The 20,523-nt window shown below is 52.5% G+C and overlaps 5 protein-coding genes across 5 annotated transcripts; 2 read left to right on the top strand and 3 right to left on the bottom strand.

The window, feature by feature from the left end:
• Nucleotides 1–1,338: 1,338 nt before the first annotated feature.
• On the bottom strand, nucleotides 1,339–2,824 carry CkaCkLH20_03643 (pectate lyase; the record flags this gene model as incomplete). The annotated part of the gene is made up of 7 exons (XM_038886362.1): nucleotides 1,339–1,501; nucleotides 1,611–1,710; nucleotides 1,817–1,899; nucleotides 1,965–1,986; nucleotides 2,048–2,359; nucleotides 2,422–2,591; nucleotides 2,676–2,824. 7 exons carry the CDS (start codon nucleotides 2,822–2,824, stop codon nucleotides 1,339–1,341), a joined length of 999 nt encoding a protein of 332 aa, XP_038748204.1.
• A 5,360-nt stretch (nucleotides 2,825–8,184) lies between these two features.
• Nucleotides 8,185–9,740, top strand: CkaCkLH20_03644 (mip family channel protein; the record flags this gene model as incomplete). Its single annotated transcript, XM_038886363.1, has 2 exons — nucleotides 8,185–9,505; nucleotides 9,568–9,740. 2 exons carry the CDS (start codon nucleotides 8,185–8,187, stop codon nucleotides 9,738–9,740), a joined length of 1,494 nt encoding a protein of 497 aa, XP_038748205.1.
• Nucleotides 9,741–10,092: 352 nt separating this feature from the next.
• CkaCkLH20_03645 (hpp family protein) lies at nucleotides 10,093–11,217 on the bottom strand (the record flags this gene model as incomplete). The annotated part of the gene is made up of 2 exons (XM_038886364.1): nucleotides 10,093–10,707; nucleotides 10,951–11,217. 2 exons carry the CDS (start codon nucleotides 11,215–11,217, stop codon nucleotides 10,093–10,095), a joined length of 882 nt encoding a protein of 293 aa, XP_038748206.1.
• Nucleotides 11,218–13,355: 2,138 nt separating this feature from the next.
• CkaCkLH20_03646 (uncharacterized protein) lies at nucleotides 13,356–15,274 on the bottom strand (the record flags this gene model as incomplete). Its single annotated transcript, XM_038886365.1, has 4 exons — nucleotides 13,356–14,245; nucleotides 14,308–14,588; nucleotides 14,660–15,090; nucleotides 15,152–15,274. The coding sequence occupies 4 exons, from the start codon at nucleotides 15,272–15,274 to the stop codon at nucleotides 13,356–13,358; spliced, it is 1,725 nt and encodes a 574-aa protein (XP_038748207.1).
• Nucleotides 15,275–17,975: 2,701 nt separating this feature from the next.
• On the top strand, nucleotides 17,976–20,514 carry CkaCkLH20_03647 (retinol dehydrogenase 12; the record flags this gene model as incomplete). Its single annotated transcript, XM_038886366.1, has 4 exons — nucleotides 17,976–18,736; nucleotides 19,319–19,382; nucleotides 19,432–20,180; nucleotides 20,238–20,514. 4 exons carry the CDS (start codon nucleotides 17,976–17,978, stop codon nucleotides 20,512–20,514), a joined length of 1,851 nt encoding a protein of 616 aa, XP_038748208.1.
• Between the last annotated feature and the right edge of the window lie 9 nt (nucleotides 20,515–20,523).

The following is a 20,523-nucleotide window of genomic DNA, read 5'->3' on the forward strand; positions in this document are numbered from 1 at the left end:
CGATTCTCCTATCAGGCGGATCCCCGGGATAGAGTGCTTAGAAGACCATACGATCCAAGACGAGAACACAGAGGGCTTGAGATGGGCGGAATCGGAACCGGGAGCCCTCGAAAGGTGCAACGAGACAGAGGATATCCCATCGCCAGAGGTCAACATCCATCAGAGAGGTTTCTGCAGCCCGGCAGTCGATCCAAGAACTCAACGAGGATCCAAGTCGACACCACAGACTTTTCTCCGAGCCTCGAGTCTCACCAACACCCTTCCATACCCGAACGGCCCGAAAGACCCGAGACAAGAGGTCGGCAGACCGGACTCGGTATGCGGGAGCCGTCCCAAGGATCTATTGCTTTGTTGCCGAGCCCACAAGAACAGGACGAGCTTTTTTGCGAGAAGAGCCCCCCTAAAAGAGGTGTATAGATGCACTGATGAAACTGCGTTAAGTCTTGGAGAATAATGTGACTATTTAGATTTAACTGCCGCCGATAGTGCTGAGAGTACATGTAGGCCAACGGATCCGGTGGAAGATCATCAAAGTTAGATTTTGTTTGTGCATATACAGAAGCCCATGGTTGTGAACACATCATCCACATACATCATGTGTACTTCACGTTGTTGCCACCTTTCGGTTGGTGTTAATACTTTAGTTAAGGTAATACTGAAAGATTCCAGCGCGATTTGTCTTAGGAGATGGTCCAAAAATGGAGCGCGCCGGGCGTGTACTTGTCTTGCCGGTCAACATCGATTTACAGAGTCATTCACGCCAATGAGGAGGTGATCTAAGTCGAAATATGAGACTAATCAAGAACCCTTCTTACGTTTCCTCAACAAACCATGAGTCTCTCTTGTCTGCTCTTGACTGCTTCTCCAAAGTCAAATTGAGTGGACGAAAATACCGACGGGCACATGAAGGGGTGGTTGACAGACAAGATATATGAACGCGGTTAATGCGACAAAAATACCAATAACGCAGTATTTATCACTCTGTTGGTTTGGAATGAATGAACCCTTCCACATGCAATTATACCGCGCTCGCCGGTTCTCGCGCTTATAAGTCCAATATCGAGAACTATGACAGGCATGCCCGGCCATTGAGCATTTCAACGGGCTCTCCACCGTGTCTCACGCTACCGGAATCGGCAACCCCTTTTTACGAGGACTCGCAATTCATGCTTAAAAGTCGCAAGACAAGAACAGGATGGCCGGGCTTTCACGGTGGTCCGTGGGCAATACTGAACAAGTTTGGACGAAAGATGTGTGATAATCAAGATGAAACTAGAAGATAATACGACCGATAGAATCCATCAAGCATCAATCCTTCTCGACGCGGAACTTGGCAAATTAGAAGCCCAAGGTCTGGCCAGCCTCCTTGGTGACAGCGGCCTTGACGTTGCCAGATCCCAAGAGAGAGTACGAGTACGGGGGGCTGCTGGCGGTGAGCTTGCCGACCGGAGCGGTGTTCGCGCTCTCACCGGTCAGGGTCACGTCGATGGCAACGACATAGCTAAATCGCCGATTGTCAGCTGTGAGATCGAGATTCGAAATGTGCATGATGATACGAGAGCCGACATATATGTAGAAAGACGGCAAGCGGGAGAAAAGGGGCAACTCACCCAACTTCCTTGCTGGACTCGGAGAAGATGGCCTTCTTTCCAACATCTTCGAAGAGAGAGCTCTGGATGAGAGCTTGAGCACCCATGCGGGAGTTGAGGCCTTGGGCTCTTGTCAGCCGGCTGCTATTGATCGACATGGAATCCCCAAGCTGTAGGGCTCCACATGTATCACACGTGGGAAGATCGTGCGTGCTGGCAAGACTTACCAGTATCCATGCCATTGTAGTAGTTGTTGTAGACATGGGCAGTTCCGAATCGCAGAAGGGGTCCGCGGGAGCGAACGTTGAACCTAACCAAGTGTGTTAGCAGAGGGGTTTCGGATTCCCAGGGTGAGGCTACGCTTTTTGGACTTACCAGTGGTTGTTTGCGTAAGTGACTTCGCGGTCAACGGTCAGCAGTGTTCACGCTACTGTTCTAAGCATGAAGAAAGAACTTACCACGCAGGGTTCCGGTATCTTCAGCCGCGTTGTTGTCAGAATGGCCCACGAGGGAACCCTTAGAGTGGTCGTGGAAATAAGTGTGCGAGATCGTGACCCAGTCAGCAGCGTGGGACAGATCCGTCAAGCCATCGTAGAAGTCCTTGTCCACACCCTCTCTTGTCGCCGAAAGGTCGCAGTGGTCGACCCAAACGTTCTTGGTCAGCTGGATGGTGATGGCGTCGCCATAGTCCGCCTCGACCTTGGAAATCTTCATGTTGCGGATGATAACATTCTTCTGACCAAGGATGGTGAGCCCGATGCCCTCCAGTGCTAGAGAATATTCGTTAGATGCCGTCTTAGATCATGTGAGTAGGGACCATGTGAATTCTTACAGCTGCCAGCCTTTCCAACAATGGTCTTGTCAGAGCCAACTTGGACCTTGGCCGCACCGGTAATCTTGCCCTGAACAATCACGATGCCAGCACCAGGAGCAATGGCAGCGGCCGAAAGTTGGGCAAGGTTAGTCACAGTAGTGGTAGTGCCTCCTGCGCCACCCTTGGTGCTATCATTGGAAAATGATGTTAGAATATGAACAGAAAGTTCTACCTTAATTGTTACTCAAAAATGATGCTTTCTTGCTACTTACCCGCCGTTCTGAGTGCAGTAACCAATGTTACAGGCATCGGTGATAGCCGCTCGCTTGTTCAGCATGTGGCCATCATCGTTGGTAGGGGTTGGCGAGGCAGATGTGGCAACCGCCAGCAGGGCCCAGGGTGTGAGAGACGAGAAACGCATGACGATGGAGAATACACGGCCCGAAAGAAGTTGCAAAATATGTACAAGAAGTGCAAATGTCACCGGATCGCTACCGAGCAAGCTCAAGTTCGTGAATCAAGACCGGACGAGGGTCACTTTTATTCTACGTCTGCAAATCTACGTAGCATCGAGAGAAACACTCAGGTTCACTTCGGTGTGACTCGTGATAGTTGCAGCCAAGACCAGAAACCACTCTACTAGCAAGGGCGGCGATACTGTTTGTCTTGGCGGCTACCAACTGTTCGTCAGTTCTCTTTTCCTTGCAAGCTAGACAAGAGCACCAAACTGTCCTCTTAGGTGGAATCACCGGCAATACTTAAATCCCCCGAATGAGGTGAATCTGTCTGATGTTTCCGTCGCGTGAGCTTCCGGGCGGCAGTTCGTGCGTCTCGCTTTAAACAAAGTCTTGCCCGAATCGGTAGCCGGCGCAACGTAAGCTGGGTCGCGATTGGAGCAGCAATTAATTCGGTTCTCTTGTCGACGGGGCCGTCGATCCTAATTGCAGTATTAAGGGGTCTCGCTGCGGAGAAAATTGTTGTTGGCGGGAAAATTGCCAGGGCCCGATCGTCCCCCCCGGCATGGAGGCGTGTGGGGGATGGCCGCGGGAGCAAGCGTGGCGCCCTCCATCTCCGGAGGTTACATCGTACCCGCTTCGCTCCGAGCTGGGCCCGGGGAACGGAACGGCGTGGATCCCGCGGCCGGGAGGGAGGTGGACAACAAGCGTTCTGGGAACTCCAGAGCGCATCTCAACTTTCGGATCACGTCTCCAACCGCCCGGATCACTGGCTACCAGAAGTTTGTGAACAGGCTACTTGGCAATGTGGTGCGTGACAATAACCTGATGAACTGCGTCCCGTTCGGGAAAACATTTCGTGGAGGTCGAGGTCTTAAAATAAGGTGACTACCGTGAGACGTAAGCAAAACCGTTCTGTTTGCTGGCTTCCATTGGCTGGTGATATGAGCATACTTCCGCGTTCCTGAATCTCGATGTGTCGTGTCGGAGAATTTGCAGCCCTCAGCTCACGACCACGGCTGAGTGGTCGGCCGGGTTGTGTAGTGGTGCCCATCTCGCACGAAATCGGAAGAGGCCGTTACGGCCGAGTTTCGGACGCCCAGACCGCGTCTGCGTGTTGGCAGAAGCAGCAAACGTTAAATAGTTCGTCTTTGCATACTTCCAAGCATAGACATAGGCGTGCGTGTCCCATGTGAAGTCCCAGCAGAGGTTGGTTGACGCGGTACGGGACAGGTGTATCCGCGCGACAGCCTTCACTCTAAATACCATTAAAGGCCACCGAAGAAGCTTTAGTCGCAGCTGTGATGGTTGCGACCCTTATCATCAAGCTCCTGAAATGCCCCGATTGGTTGTGCCTTATTTTGAGCGTACAAGGCGGACGGGAACACAGACTTGTCAAGTGTCAAGCTTCCAGTAATACTATGCGGCACGATCCGTAGTTGGGCTGGACCTACATACATGCGTGTGGAAGTTTCATGTCCTGACCGTCGTAAGCAGGATAGTCTCGCCTAAAGATCCCTCAAGTCCTACTTAGATTCGTCCCAACGATATAGAGATCTCTGGTGCATTCGGTCTCGGTAACGGTTGCGCTTGACCTATTGTGCTGGATTTTGTCGCAAATATGCTGTTAGTGAATCGCGAATCTCCAATGATCGTCTTTCTCGTGAGCGTCGCAGATCTCCTCGGTGACACCAGCTCACGATGCCCTACTGCTGGCTTCATTTGCTAGCATTTCGCCACTTGTACGGTCTTGGAGCCATCCAAATCAGTGTGAGAGACACGCATCGTTCCAAAGTGTTTCCACTCCGATTGGACTTTTCATCGCGAGTATGGACGACACGTGAACCACCTCAACACTATGGGTGTCTTGGGAGCGGAAGCCAAGAGTAGCCAAGTCTCTCTCAAGTTTAAGATATCACGGTGTTGCAAACCTGAAGGCTATTGATGTCTTCGATATGGCATAACAGCGTCAAACGGGACATTGCTTGAGTCATGGTAAGAGATTGGCAATTCGGGTCCATATCTATCCAAACGCAAAGTCGTGCAAGAGAGGGCTGAAGCATGAGCCTCAGTGTCCGAGTCCTTGTTTCGAGAAATCGGGCTGGCACGCTTCTTCGAACGAACGCAGCCCTTCCATCCTCGCTTACCGTAATCTTCTCCAATTGTTTCATTGTGCGTTTTCGAGGTCTGTGGACCTGCACTGGCCTTCAGACAGACAGTTGACATTGAGCAGTTTTCCTGACTGGGGCTGAGAGGAGGAGTTTTGCCAAGTCTCCTTACTCGCTCATCGGACTTTCTCCGACTCCTCGGTTGAATCTTTTGCAATGGATCGCCCACGAACCGATGCAGCTGCGCATGTTCGATTGGCAAGAATCGATGAACTATCGAACTCCATATGTGCCCATAAAAGAGTTCTAGAACGGTATCCATCAAAAGCAACTGGCGGTCTAGGTCAGCACTCTAAACCTCGAGATTGGCTAATAAAGACTCGATAATTTAGTTCAAGCATCTAATAGGGCTTTGTGGAAGTTGAGTGTGTGGAAGACTTTGTCAAGGAATCCCGGCCTCGACATCAGCCTCAAAGCTAGGGTATGCCGTCTTCCAACCGAAGTGGCTTTTCCAACGTGTTTTGCCAGCCTCCCCATCCCAGCCATTTTGGCTTTCTCTTTAAGTGGTTTTGAGAATAGTGAGGCAAACCCGGCCAACTTCGACTCGTGGAAACGTAGATCATTCCCCACCCTCACAAATCTCATACATCGTCGGATGGAGATTTTCTTTCCGCACAAGACTTTTACTGCCTCTGCCAGCCTCATGGCCCAGTGTCAGCGACCACACCATCTCGAGTCAACTCAGCCACCGGGCTGAACTGCCAACTCAGGACGACGGTTGGTGCCCGAATCGGTGGGATGCTGAGGAACGCACAATGCCGTTCAACAGCTTTGTGAGACAATTTTCCCAGGCTGTCACTGATGTTCGTTGTCTCTTGCTGGAAATGGGGCTGGTGGTTGTGGCAGAGGTGGAGATGGCGTTGTCAATCTGCAATGGCTGGTTGTTGCATTTGAGTCACACGGACACCTGTCTTGCATCAAGAACGAGGGGATTCCCGCCCTGCAATCATATTGCCAGCACCACCGGAGGTTGGTCCGAGAAATTCTGACAGCACGTCTGCTCTCAGTGGTTCACATGGTGATGAAGCCCTTCAACGAGTCTTTTTGTCTGCCTCACGATAAATGGAGAAAAGGGGCTGGCGCCCGCTTGGCGCCATCTCGCACGTCCAGCCTCTCATGAGCAGTAATATTACTTCCAATAAGACGGGTTGGTCGTAGACAGATGACAGCGTGGGGGGGGGCTGGTGATGGAGGGGGCGCACAGTTGAAAGAGTACAGGAGTGGATATAAAGCGCATCGGATATCCGACGTGGACACTTCGTCAGACTATACGTACTCGAATTCGCGGTCTTCTTGTACCGGATATGGGAGTTTTCGGCTTAAGCGTTCCCGCATTGAAGTGCACAAAGCCAGGGAGCCTGAGCTTCGTTTCGTTGCGGTGAGCAAGTTGAGCACATGGAATGCCGGTCATCTACGGCTCCCGATGGATATTCCCACCACGAGCAAGTAACGCCAGAAAACAGCAAGAGTCAAATGACACCAGAAAATTCAAGGTCTACAGCCTCATCATGAGGAAAAGGTAGTATGCGAAAAGGAGCACATAGTTGAAATGTAACGCAAGAAAAAGAGTCTGAGGCCTCATCGAGATCTGGTCCCTCTAACGCGTAAGAAAGTCAGAGGAATAGGTGTTGGATCCAGAATTCATGCGATATCGCTCTAGCATGTGAAGCTTTGGACCACCACTTCAAGTCATCTCATCACTGTTGAAAATCCTCAGGAAGAACTAACGGCCGCTGCGACGTGATGGCCCATCCGAGACGGGCTCGCGAACGAGACAACGAGTTGTGAGGCCAAGACCCGTCCCAGGTTTGACTCCATCCAGTCTGCTGCTCATCCGAGCCACACACCGCCAGCCATCTCAACTCTTGCTTTATTTTCGTTGCACACTTGTGAATCCTACTGCGATTGAGCCAAGACGCGCAACATTTCCCTCGGACCTATCCTTAGAGTTGGCCGATCCTTTGCATCAAGGGTGAAGGCCACCCGCAAAGCCAAATAAACCGAAATGGTGGACTGGAGAAATTTGCGACGTTTCTAATTCAAAGACAGAAAGAGATGAGCACCATTTGCTTCAACGTTCGGCTCACTTTTCATGATTCAGCTCCGGAAACGACAGGCCGCCTTCTCTTCAGCTCGCCCACCGTTGTCTCGTTCAGCATCGCCAAGCAGCCGGAAAACTGGATACGGACCCTCATTCACATCCCAGCCTTCAAGGAATGCCAACTGCAGCGATTTCCGATCTCACTGGGATTCGACGAGTGGAAGCCTCATCGTGAAGCTGTCAAGCTGGGATACTGCAGTCGACGTGTCAAAGATTGGTGCATTAGCGGCCTCGACTCCTGAGTTGGAGCGGCGATGATCCCGGCTGAACCCTCGGGTTAACGTTCGTTTTATAACACCGAACCCCCAACCACACAGACGCCGCAATGCCTCATTTGCCTCAAAATTGGGCCTCGTTTCACCCTGTCCCTGCGGCGCCTACACACATGAGTTGATGTGACCCAGGTGATCCCATCGCGAGCAATCTGATTTTGACGTCACCATCCCAGGATCTCGGCTCAAGTTCCCCCCCGTCTCTCTCGCCGAACCCGGGACCACATTACAGGCATGGCCCGGATACGACGTCGGCACGCATGAGATCAGCCCTGGGATGTCCCATGGGCGAGCACGCCGCCTTGCCCGGCCTGCCGACCACTCACGGCCGCCAGGCCACAGACGACCGCGGGTCCGAGGGGACCAGGACGACAAGGAGGCTCAACGGTCCCCTGTCGAACATCACCTCCAGCCAGAATTTGTTCCGAGAATTCACACCCCCGCGGTCCTTGTCGAAACTAAGGTGGTGGCTGATCAGACGGAAGGGAATCAAGGCCTAATGAAGCGAAGATGGCGGTGACGTCGAGATAGAGAGGCTGGTTGGGCACCCGTTCAGAGTTTGAAAAGATATGTATATTATGCCTTCGGACACCTTCGGCTCACGGGAGGGTGGTGTCCACCAAGCATCAAACCCACCTCCAGACTAGACCACACTCAGAAGGACGCTTATTCAATCGTCCACGACGGCTTCTCTCACGACGGCCAACATAACTACTTCAGTCCCCTCTCGATCTATAATACTCCCATCCCCGTCTCTCAGTCTGACGTCCACTTTCGACCGCATCATGTCAGGCCAGCAGACGGCGACCTTGAAGGCACCCGAGGGTGAACCCTCTCCAGTATCACCAGCAACAGCAGTCGACCCCAACGCCTTCTCTGACGACGAGAACGCAGTTCACTCACCACGCTTCACATCACACTCGCAACAACCCTCAAGAGGAGGCTCACGATCCGTTCGGGGCCGCAGCGTACGTGTCCCAGCCGGAAGGGACTCTGTCGAAGACCCCTTGCCTACTGGCGTATCAACCAAGTCAAACCGCCCTCTTCGTGAAGGCACCCGCTTCAACAACAACGGAGAGTACGACGACGACTCCGACACGGACAGATACTGGGGCAACAGCGGCAACCCCGACTACAGTGGCGGACGCGCACCTCGCTCTCGCCCTCCCCGCGCCCACCTGAACCGACCCCAGCCCTACTTCAACTACGACGCCAACACGGACGCAAAGGACTACTACGAGGAGACAAGGTCGTACGAGTCCGGTGACTACACCGGAAGACCGCCTTCTCGCAGAATGTACGACGAGGAAATGGCCGGCTATCCTCGAAGCGGTGTCGCAGTACGCAGCACCAACGGCGACACGGCCCGCATCGACTGGCATAATCTGAGCCGGGAAGAGAAGGCTCAAGTTATGCGTCTCCCTCTCACGCAATGGATGAACTCGGACTTCAAGAACCACTTCGTCGCAAGTCTCGGCGAATTGGTCGGCACCACGATGTTCCTCTTCTTCGCCTTCGCCGGCACTGAGGTCGCCAACATCAAGTCCGCTGCCAACGGGTCCAACGCCCCGGCAGACAGCAACACCACCACAGGAGCATCGACCGGCTTCAACGCCGTTACCCTGTTCTACATCTCTACCATTTTCGGCTTCTCCCTCATGGTCAACGTCTGGATCTTCTTCCGCATCAGCGGTGGCCTGTTCAACCCGGCCGTGACTCTTGGCATGTTCCTCGTTAAGGCCATTCCAGCATCACGAGCGGCTTGCTTGTTCATTGCCCAGATTCTGGGAGGCATGCTGGCGTCGGTTATTGTGCGATTCCTCTTCCCCGAGAACTTCAACGTCCGCACTACTCTCGGCGGAGGTGCGTCCCTCGTTCAGGGTGTCTTCATCGAGGCCATTCTCACGGCAGAGTTGGTATTCACAATCTTCATGTTGGCCAAGGAGAAGCACCGAGCCACATTCATCGCCCCTGTCGGCATTGGCCTGGCCCTCTTCATTTCTGAGTTGGTGGGAGTTCAATTTACTGGAGGCTCCCTCAACCCTGCACGAAGCTTTGGGCCTTGCGTCATTACCGCAACTTTCGACCAGGAGCACTGGATCTACTGTAAGTTCAACGTTCCCACCCACGACATGACCTGCGCAGCGGAAAGCTAATCTCATCTACAGGGGTCGGTCCTGCCCTTGGTGCGTTGATCGCCGTGGTCTTCTACAAGTTCATCAAGACCCTGGAGTACGAGATGGCCAACCCCGGTGCCGACGGAGACCCGGAAAATGACCCTACTCAAAACCCCGCCAAGCTGGCCGAGCTTCGCATGTCGCGCACCAAGTCCAAAGCATGACGGGCGTTCATCATCAGAAGGTCGACAGACAATCATGAGATCAACGGCACTATAATGAAGTGGAATGGACGTGGTTAATGACATTGATGGTAATGAATTTTGAAGGTGTCTCAGGAATATACCTGGCAGAATGATGGCACGTCGCACACACATGATTGTTTCACACGAGCTGTGAAGGAACAGCATTCTATCAGCTACAGTTCTACGACAAGAGTTTTACTGGTTGGACATGAATATAGATGAAAAACAACATGCTGCAGAATAAACATGATTACTGGTGTCGATTCACGACTCTAAACTGATGACGCTCGTGACGCTGATGCTATGATGAGAACGAAATAGAAGCTGACGATCACAGCCGTTGACTCAGCTGCTCCAAGAACACCTTCTCTTCAGGTGTGATGAACATGTGTTCGGGGACGATAACTTCCCCAGGCCTCATAATCAAAACCGGGTCAGGCTTCATGGTAGTGTCACTCCTGCCACTGGAGTCCGCCTCGTCCGCCGCCTCTTCTTTCACGACCTTCTCCTGGTTTTCCTCGTCGACCCGCCGCCGTCTCCACGGCACACGGTGCAACCGAACGTCCTCGGGTGTCCACCAATACATCGGGAAGCGCCGTTGGATATTGTTAATGATTAGCGCGGTGGCAAGCATTACGACACAGCCAAGCATCACGATGGGCACCAAGAACCATCCCAGATGGACAACCCCGTCGTCCACGACGGCCAGCAGCGCCGTCGCGCCAGCAGGGGGATGCACCGTCTTCGTAAGCGCCATTACGGTGGTCGCGAGGGCGCAGGACAGGGCGCCTCCCAGCCAGCGTATCTCCTCGAAGTGCGGGCTCAGCTGGAACAGCTTGCAGATGGCGACCCCCACGAGCGCGGCAAGGAGCTGTCCGAGGACTGAGTTGCGGGGCTGAGCGAGAGGTGATTCGATGGAGTAGAACTCTAAGACGGCGGCTGCGCCCTGTATGTGAGGAAAACCCGAGTCAGCCATCCGCCAAAGTATGTCGTTCCCAGTCAGGAGAGGCCGGCGAGGTAAACGGTGTGCCGGATGTCGTCACATGGGATAGGCCAAGGCATGAAACGGGCTGAGGAGGGGACCAAAGGCCCGAGCACCACCTTGGCCTGTCTCCGTGACAGACTCGGTGTAGGAGAGGTGTGGGAATGGTGTCGGGGAAGAGCGGAATAAGAAAGAATAATCACTTACAAAGCTTCCGACGATGATAGGGGCGCCATGTTCTCTGAAGGAGGGTATTTGTTGTGAGACCTTCGCCACGACGGCGACGCCGCAGAAGACACCGATGCAGGCCCAGAAGGTCGGGACGAGGTTGCCGACATTGTCTGGCTTGCTTTTGCGGTGTCCGAAGAAATGCGCGATGGGATATGGGATATAATTCCACGGTGGCGGCGGCACGAAGGGGTTGAGGAATCGATCAATGTCGAAGCTCCAATGTGTTGGGTTGCATCGCGACATCGGGAAATGGATCGCCGGCGTACGCCAAGTCCGGGGTAGTGCTCGATGAAATCCGGGGAACGGTGCCACTTTTCGGGTAGGGTATCGAGGAAATGATCCGAAGCGAATTTCAAGCGACCACCCCTTTTCCCTCTCTCTCTTTCAAACGGCCCTTGAATTCCAACCAGGGGGTTATCAACTTCTTCCTCTTCGCGTGCTCAGTCGGTAATTGTTTCTGTCGGACTAGTCGTCGGATAAAGGAGGGTATTCGCTGTTACACGTGAAAGGCAATAAAAAAGAGTTACAGGACACAAGACCGGTTGTGGTATGGCATGAATCATTCCACGTTGGCCGAGACACAGACACAATACAACGAACACGACCCTTTTCTTCGTCCAATTCAGAGACCAGGTGACCCGCCACGGATCTTTGGATCTTGCATTACTTTTAACGACCCTTACTGCCGCGGAGATTCAGATTCAATGGCAGGTGGATGACTGTCTGGTATGTTGCCAACCGGGTTCATCGCACGTCATATTTGGTAACAGAAACTCCCGAATAGGTCTAGATCCCGGGCCGGACGGGGGACCGCCGGGCATAAGTGGACCCCAAAACGGTCGAAAGCGCATGCCAGGAGCAAACTATTATATAACAGATGGCAACTCGTCATCCAATGCTCGTCTTTGACCATTCAGACGAGCTACCGCGCCGTCCTGGCGCGCCTGGCTTTAGGCTCGGCCATCGTTCGGTGTGCCGGTCGGTGATGGTGCCAATTTTTCATGGCATTCTTCCTCCATGATTGCCATTCTTCCGCAGCTGTCAAACTTTCCGGACCTCCGGGAATGGACCCTTTTTTTTCTCTGGACGAAGCTCGGGAGATCGGCCGACGCTAGCGTAACTGTGAAAATTTCACGATCGAATATTCCTCCGTAGCTGAGTCATGGTTCCGGCTTCCCATTTCCGAGGGCGTAACAGAGACTAGATGCCGAGGCGATGGGATCCTCTGGAAACAGTTTCGGAACGAAGGGCAGTCTGGTGTTCTTACCCCACATGCTCTTTGAAAATTCACACCCTTGACATCAGAGAGACATCCGTCACGATTTGGAAACAGTTCATCTGCCTTCTTACCAGCTCTCATGATATCATCGCATCCGGTGTTGATTTCGGCTGAACCAGCGGAAACCTTCCACATATCAGTGTGAATATGATACAACGCGAAGAGAAACCCTTGAGGCGTGGTATCGCGTTACCACCACATGGAACACGGCTCATCCCTGAACACGTCGTACTATTGACTTCGACGTCCAAGCGAGGAGGCACGACAGGCAAACATGTCAATTGTGCGTTGAAGAGATAAGTCCACAAACTTTGGTTGCTTGATCTCCGTCCTGGCCGTTGCAATCGCAACCCAAGTGTTATTGCTGATCCAGCTCTGTTAAATCGGCAAGAACTAGCGATCAACCACTTTGACCAGAGGCTCGCACTTGTGTTGTAGTCGGCGGGTCACCGGAGGCCGTGCTATCCGCCGCCGACTCACGCGTCAGTCTCAATTTGGGGAATGATTTACTACTTCTTCACATCTAATGCTAATAATGCCTAGTTCGCCGCATTGACAAACGGATCAATAAGGCAGTTGGCCAATTGCCGACTTAAGTTGAAAGTCCAGAGCCAGACTAACGGACGAGTTGTGAAGATTGTCCGCCCACTTTTTCCTGTTTCCAAAGTGCGAGCTGGTGGGCTTTTCTACTCGTTGGGTAACCAAACTGCTTATCGTTGTTGTTGCGTTTTTAATTGCGGCAGAGATTGATCAAACTGTACGGTAAACTGGTACTTTATTACCGTTTCTTTCGTATCGCTATTTCTACTAGATAACCATCTCAGCCTGGAGGATTATAAAGTACGGGATTCGGAGATTCGGAGGGTCCACACGAGAGCTTTGATACATTTGCCTCATTGGGTGAGTCAACATCACTGCTGTCCGAAGATCTTTCCCAACTGTTATTGAATGGCAACTATGGGACAACGAAAATGACAGGTAATCGACTATTGAAGGATAATATTGTAGAAAGAAATGCGGCCTAGCATGCGATGGCTTCGTGACCGTTATTGAATGAGGTTTGCTCCCCATTCCGAACAGTATGTGATATGTGACTTGTGCTTCAAGCGTAAAGTGCTTTTTGAAGCCAAGCACATCTCTCATTCGCCGTCGTATCCTCCACAATCTCCGCGCTGCCAACTTTCAACGCCAGCATACTCGAGTTACTCCCAGTGATTGGGAAGTTAGGAAGGCCAGGCCCGTTTGGACTACCGAACTGCACGAAGTTGCTGACGTAGCCCTGAAGAGTACGGGCCAGCTTGATGTTGACTCCTCCGTGACTTCCGTTCTCAGTCTCGTCCGGTCCGCTGTAGAAGATGTACGGGAAGTCTGTACCATGGACTCCGGGCGGGACCCGAAACTCGTAGTTGTAGGTATTGTTGCCGAATGCCTTGGAAAGGTAGTTGGTGTTGCAGGTAAGGCCAGTCTCGGCGATGAACTGCATCGTCCTATCAATACCGGACTCTGGATACAAGTTTCCCAGGATATGAGATACTGCCTGGTCTTGTATCGTCGGAAACATGCCGCGAAGCATCGTAGCCATTTCCTCATCGGTTTTGACAAATGGCGGAGTGAAGTAAGGTGCCTCATCCGACACGTGGCCTGTCATGACGGAGACGTTGTGATCGAACTCGCCCTTGAGAAGAGAAATTCCGGGAAGAGCCGGCACCAATCCGCCATCAACCACAGGGCCGTATGTGAATGAAACCCAATGAGATGACCCGACAGCCTTTGCATTGGCGAGTATGACGTCTTCGGTCGACGCATTCTGTGCTTCCTCAATAGTACTGACATTGAGGTAGCGCAAAAAGGTGTTTGTCGCGTTCTCTTGTTGGTATTGCGATGTGATTGGGAGCCAGCCAGCCGACTCGGTAATTGCTTGCGCAAATGGAGCGGGAACCAAACCACCCCGAGCGGTGATATGGTGCACAATGCTCCCTCCTCCAGCAGATCCTACAGAAGATGAATGTGATCAGCTTCGTTAGATGGTCGAACAAGAATCGTGAGAGACATACCTCCCGTCACAGTGACCCGATTCGGGTCCCCTCCGAAAAGATGGATTTTGTCTCTTATCCATTCAAGAGCCAGCCTTTGATCCAATAGTCCAGCATTAGAGAGCCCTCCAGCAGCTTGCAGAGATGGGCCAGCCAGCCAACCAAGAGCACCGAGTCTGTAATTAATACTGACGTAGATGATTCCAGCACTGCCATTCGCCTGGCTCGTCTTGATCAGGCCGCTGGGATCCGCGCTGTTGTCGTACACCTTGTTTCCGATCGCATATGCGCCACCGTGTAACCTTGAATTATCCAAGTCCATATGTAAGTAAATGAAGCTAATTGCTGAGCTTGAGAGGTTCAGAAGGCTTACCAGACAAGAACAGGAGCGCCTTGGTGGACATTGTCAGCAGTGCTCGTCGTACCATTCGAGCCCGTGTTGTTCCTTCCACCCTCGAAGACGGCTTTGGGAACGACAACGTCCAGAAACAAACAGTCCTCGGTAGTGTGATTGTTGGGATTTGCCCAGGGAGCTGGCCATTGTCGCTGAGCCCGCTGAGCTTCAGCAATGGCTGCCGCCTGAGTGTAATTGAAGGTGGACTGATTACCAGCAGCAAATGCTGGCACAAATTGGCGAGTGATTTCGGTCCATTCAGGCATGGCTTGTGGGCAGATTCTTCCTTGCTCGCCAACCTGGACGGCTTGAACCCGACCCGTGGGCGGTTGCGGAGCGCGGAAACGAAGAGAGCCGACAGGAGGTTGGGCGTATCGGATGTTGCTAAAGTTGTAGAGCGCCGTTTCTTCCTGTGTTGATTGTACAATGAGTTTCTGGAAATATCAGAAATGTTCTGAGTGCGTGACATACGTTCAGGGAGATGGCTTGATGGACTTCGTAGCCGAGGTCGACCGTAGGCAGGCTGCCAGCCGCCCTGACTGCCGAAGGCAGAACGAGGGCGATGGCGCAAAATGAGAGCGGAAGGATTCTCATGTTTTTCGAGGGGAAAAAAAAAAAACAATCTCAGTATGTCAGCTAGCTGAAAGCATTGGGGATGCTCGTACTATGGGACGAACACGCAGAGCTTTTGTATCTCACGAACAACGCCAAAAAAATAAGTTCCCAGTTTTACCCTAAATCTAGCAACATTGAATTTTCGATTGGCTTAAACTTCCCTGTTCTTGCGCTGCACTGGCTTACCCCTCATTGACATCTCTTTTGGCGTTATTCAGATAGAACCTAAAGACGGGCGTGAAGGGCTTAGGCATACCGCTAAGAAACCCAAAGCCTAGGCATCAGGTGTTATTTCATCAGAATACGCTCGTAAATACGACAAATTACTACGACATCCATATTTTGATGATCAAGGAGGTCGACACATGGGGAAGGCGGACTGAGAGATGTAGCCCACAAGGCGTATTCGAAGCGTATTCAGAGCGTATTGAGGGCGCATTCAAAAGCGTAATCATACATCGTGGCTATGAAAAGCGTAGCAGGGAGACACACGCTGATTTGCGATGAAAATAGAGACTGAGATGGGACTTCAAATTTAACTAGGAATCGAACTAATGAGAATACCTGCGGCTTTTCGTGCAGAGCCCCATTCACCGCGGCTTTGCCGATTGCCAGTGAGGAGTCTGATGCTCACCTGCGCGGTTCAATTTGACCCGACGGTCTTCAACATGATTCTCGGTAAGCGTATCAAGCGCTCAAAGACGTATTAGTACAATTGGGGCAGTTTATTTTATACGTAAATATCAGTAATAATCCATCATAAGATGACTTTTCAAAAATGGCATTAACTCTTATCGACTAGACCACCACTGCCTTGAACACGACGAAACCAAGATGTCGATCTGCAAATACGATTCTCTGTTTGCCTACGCGCCATCAGTGGCCGCCGCCGCCTTCTTCGCATCTGCATTCGGGATATCAGCTCTCCTTCACCTGGGCCAAACGGTATATTTCAAGGCATGTTACATGATGCCTCTCGTGATTGGGGCCTTCTGTAAGTAGGCGCCTCATTGAATATCGCCCATATTCTTACCATTTCAGTTGAAACAATTGCATACATCACGCGATGTCTGTCTGCATCTGAAGAGTTCCGTTGCTGGAGTCTCCCGCCCTTCATCGTCCACAGCGTCTTGGTGTTGGTCGCGCCTGCTATCATCGCAGCCTCGATATACATGCTACTCGAGAAAGTGATCTGTCTTTCAGATGGAAAACCATTCTCCATCATGTCTCCTCGGTGGATCACTCGAGTGTTTGTAGCTGGAGATGTGGCATCTTTCCTGGTCCAATCCTACGGTAAACCCTCCAAAGAGAATACCACACTCACTCAAATTGTCACACTCTAACCCGGAATCTTTGCAGGAGGTAGTATGGTCTCGAAACCCAGCGCGAGCGACTCTTCACGGGAGGCAGGGCAGCGCATCGTCTTGGTGGGACTCGTCGTGCAAGTTGCCTTCGGCCTACTCTTCACCGTGGTCGCAGCAATTTTTCACCGCCGGATTCGCAAAGCTTTCACATCAGCGGGCGTTTTTCAAGAAGTCAAGTGGCTTGTGAGGCTTTACGGGCTCATGGCACTGATCACGATGCGGAATATTTTCCGAATCGTCGAACACTCGGAGGGCAAGTCTTCATCTGTGGCAGAACATGAGTACATGCCGTACCTCTTCGACGCCGTTCCAATGCTCTTGGTACTGCTCTGGCTCAATTGGAATCATCCAAACCAGATGAAACAGACATCGCCGTTCGGTTATCCGTTATCAGGCATGCCGAGCTCATTAGGTTAAGGTCGAAGCTGGGCGCTCACAGGTATCCCAGCTTGTTACCTGCTCCGGAGACTTCTCTCATCCATTCGGATTAGATGTATTTTCTTCACGTATCCTATCTCAAATCTCATAGATCACGATTTCTCCTCTCTTGCTACATGATCTCGTGTTCCTCTCGGCCGATTGACACTGACTGGACGCAGCGCGGCGCTGCTGAGCCACGGAACTATCCCTGTTGCTTCCCCACAGAATCCCCGGTGAAATACGATGCTGGCTCCTTGGCGGCGCAAATCTAGCACTGCGAGCCCCTGAAAGCTTCGATGTTTTCCAATGCCCGCGAAAGTTCACGTGTAATCAATCTTCTTCTATCTTAAACCGGATGCTCACACACCCCGATTGTTACCCGAGGCATCTGACTTCTGCTAAAAGCGACGACGGAAACGGCGACCACGAATATGAAGCGGAGCGGCGATGGCAGTAACATGGGTAGCAAAGGAGTGCGAAAATCACATCGCAAATCTCGAGGCGGCTGTAGCTTCTGTAAGAGACGCAGGATCAAGGTGAGTCAAGCTTGATGCTTCATATCAGGCTCCGACCATCCCTATGCTTCCTGTACTGAGCATAGTTAGTGCGACGAGAAGAAACCCAGTTGCACCAATTGTGTCAAGAGGTTATTGGTGTGCAGCCTCGATACCTCCCCATCACCCACATCAACGCCTGGGAATGAGTGCGCAAGTCAACCTCACTCGGCCAGTACCGCTTCCAGCAAACACCTAGCAAACGACAACGAAAGGTTGGAGGCGTCACCGTTACTCGACGTACAGGACCTCCAACTCTTCCATCACTTCTGCTCGTTTACATCCACGACATTCGCGCCGACAACGTTCCTCCAGCAGTTCTGGAACATCACTGTCGCTCAAATGTCCTTCTCTCACCCCTTTCTCCTACGGGCAATTCTTGCCATCAGCGGTCTTCACATGGACTACCTGAGAAAGGCCGGTGATGATGACAGCGGTTGGTACAGGACGAAGGCCTCGGCACACTGGGACGCCGCCATTCGTTTGGCAACACCGAGGCTGGCCGACATCAACGAAGAATCCTGCGATTCGCTCTTCATCTTTGCCATGCTCTCTTGCCTCCACACTTTCGCTGCAGGGCCGCAGGCAGGGAACTTCCTCTTGTTCACGGACGATACGGAGGTCGAATGGCCGATATTCTTCCGTGGCCTCAGGTCAGTCTCGGAAGCGGCCGCTCACCTCGGCGTCTCTGAGCCGAGTAGATCGCTGTCTTTCATGTACAGCATAGCAAAAATAGACCTAGACCGACCCCAAGAGCTACCCGAGACGAGCTGGAGCAGGGCATTGGACGACCTCCGCCAGGGTTTAGTTGACACACTTGAAGACGAAAAGGAGCGACGAATCTACGCGCCGGCGCTTCAGCGTCTTGCTGGATGCTTCCTGGTGGTGTTCGGGGATAGTGAGACTACGCGAAAGGCAGCGTCGCATGAGGTGTTTGCTTGGCTCTACCACGTGTCGGATGACTTGGTTGTGCGCCTCCGGGCTAAGAATGACGTCGCGCTGGCGTTGTACGCGTACTTTGTGGTGTTACTGAAGCAGATGAGCGGTGTCTGGATGTTGAAGGGCTGGCCGGAGCATTTGATGTCTGGAATATACTGCGCCTTGTCCCCTGCCACCCGTCTTTGGATTCGATGGCCGATGGAGAGAATCGGATGGTGGCCAGCATGTTGAGACGGGCGGTGACGGAGGATGCGCCAAGGTGGATAAGGGGTGTTAAATGGACGACGCACCTCTGACGACACACCAGAAAGGTGAAATATACCAACAAAAACACAAAAGATACCACAACACTAAGTCTTCCTAGGGTAGTTACTCGATCTCCGTAAGGCTTAGTGTGTGGGGAGCTCGCATCTGTGAAAAGGCACGCCGTGTGTAACGCTCCGGTGAGATCAGCGCGTCATTGAATCTCCACATGCGGCTGCAGTTGGACATGAGATGGGTAAGACACTGACATCGATAATGATTCATAGGGCTCAGCTCTTTCCCATATAAGCAATCAGGCGAGGGACCGGGCCAATGAAGTACGATGGGATGAAATCATTCAACATCATTCGTTTTCCGATGAGTCCCGCGCGTAATCCAACTGTCCTCTCATGTTTGAGGCGTAATAAGTTATCAGACTTATCACTCCCAAGGGCTTCACTCACCGCAATCTCTGCTTCACACAACAGAGCTTACACACCTAGGCCTCAATCAAGACTACTGCATACCACACGTCCTGTCAACATCGTGAACATGGAGGCCATCAAGGTGAACAAGGCCTCATCTGTGATTAGTATTGTTGTTAACACCACCTCAGAACACCATCGCCGAGAACTTCGGGGGCAACGCCGCCGCAAGTCTTGGATCCCACCAGTTCAGCCTGGATGAGTGCCCGGACCTCACCTCCAAGGTCGCCGTCGTAACAGGCGGCAGCGAGGGCATCGGCTACGGCGTCACGCACACCCTCCTCAAGAACAACATCGCCAAGCTGTACATCCTGTCCGTGTCCAAGGATGTCGTAGACGGCGCGACGGACGCCATCGCCAAAGACCTGGGCACCGAGAAGGCCAACCGCACCAAGTGGTTCCAGTGCGACATGTCCGACTGGAAACGCGTCAAGGAGGTCGCGGAGGCCATCAAGAATGACGCCGACCGCCTCGACATCCTCTTCAACAACGCGGGCCGGGGCATTATGTGGTACGAGCTGACCGACTACGGCGTCGACAGGCACATGGCGCTGAACCACATGGGCCACGTGGTGTTGACGAGCCACCTGCTGCCTCTGATCAAGCAGACGGCGGAGAAGGGAAATGTGGCGCGGATCGTGAACCAGGCGAGCAACGCGCACCAGGCGGCGCCGAGCGATACCAAGTTCGAGAGCCTTGAGGAGCTTAACCAGGACTTGGGTCCGAATGGGCAGTATGGACGTAGTAAGCTTGCGAACATTCTGTATGCCAGGTACTTCAACAGGAAGGTGACGCAGAATGGGCACCCGAACGTGCTCATGAATGCGACTCACCCGGGGTTCGTGAGCACGAAGATGAGTAAGGAGGATATCCTCGAGCCGTAAGTATTCGTTCACACATGTACTTGGCGATGATAATGGGATGCTAATCAGATCAGGTACCCTCTCGGAGGTTATGCCATGGCCATTGGTATGGAACCATTCAAGAAGAGTCAGTGGGAGGGAGCCGTCCCAGCCGTCTTCTCGGCCACAACCATTAAGGAGTCAGGGCAGTACATCTGCCCGCCAGCGATCCCGGAATCTGGCAATAAGCTGGCTCAAGATGACGCCCTGGCGGATCAATTGATGGAGTTGACGCGCAAGATCATCACCGAGAAGACCAAGAGCCAGTCGGTCGACAAGGGATGCCCGATGGATGATTTGGTTCTTCACTAAGGCATGTCA

Source organism: Colletotrichum karsti (assembly GCF_011947395.1).
Source record: "Colletotrichum karsti strain CkLH20 chromosome Unknown Scaffold9, whole genome shotgun sequence".
Lineage (NCBI taxonomy): Eukaryota > Fungi > Ascomycota > Sordariomycetes > Glomerellales > Glomerellaceae > Colletotrichum > Colletotrichum karsti.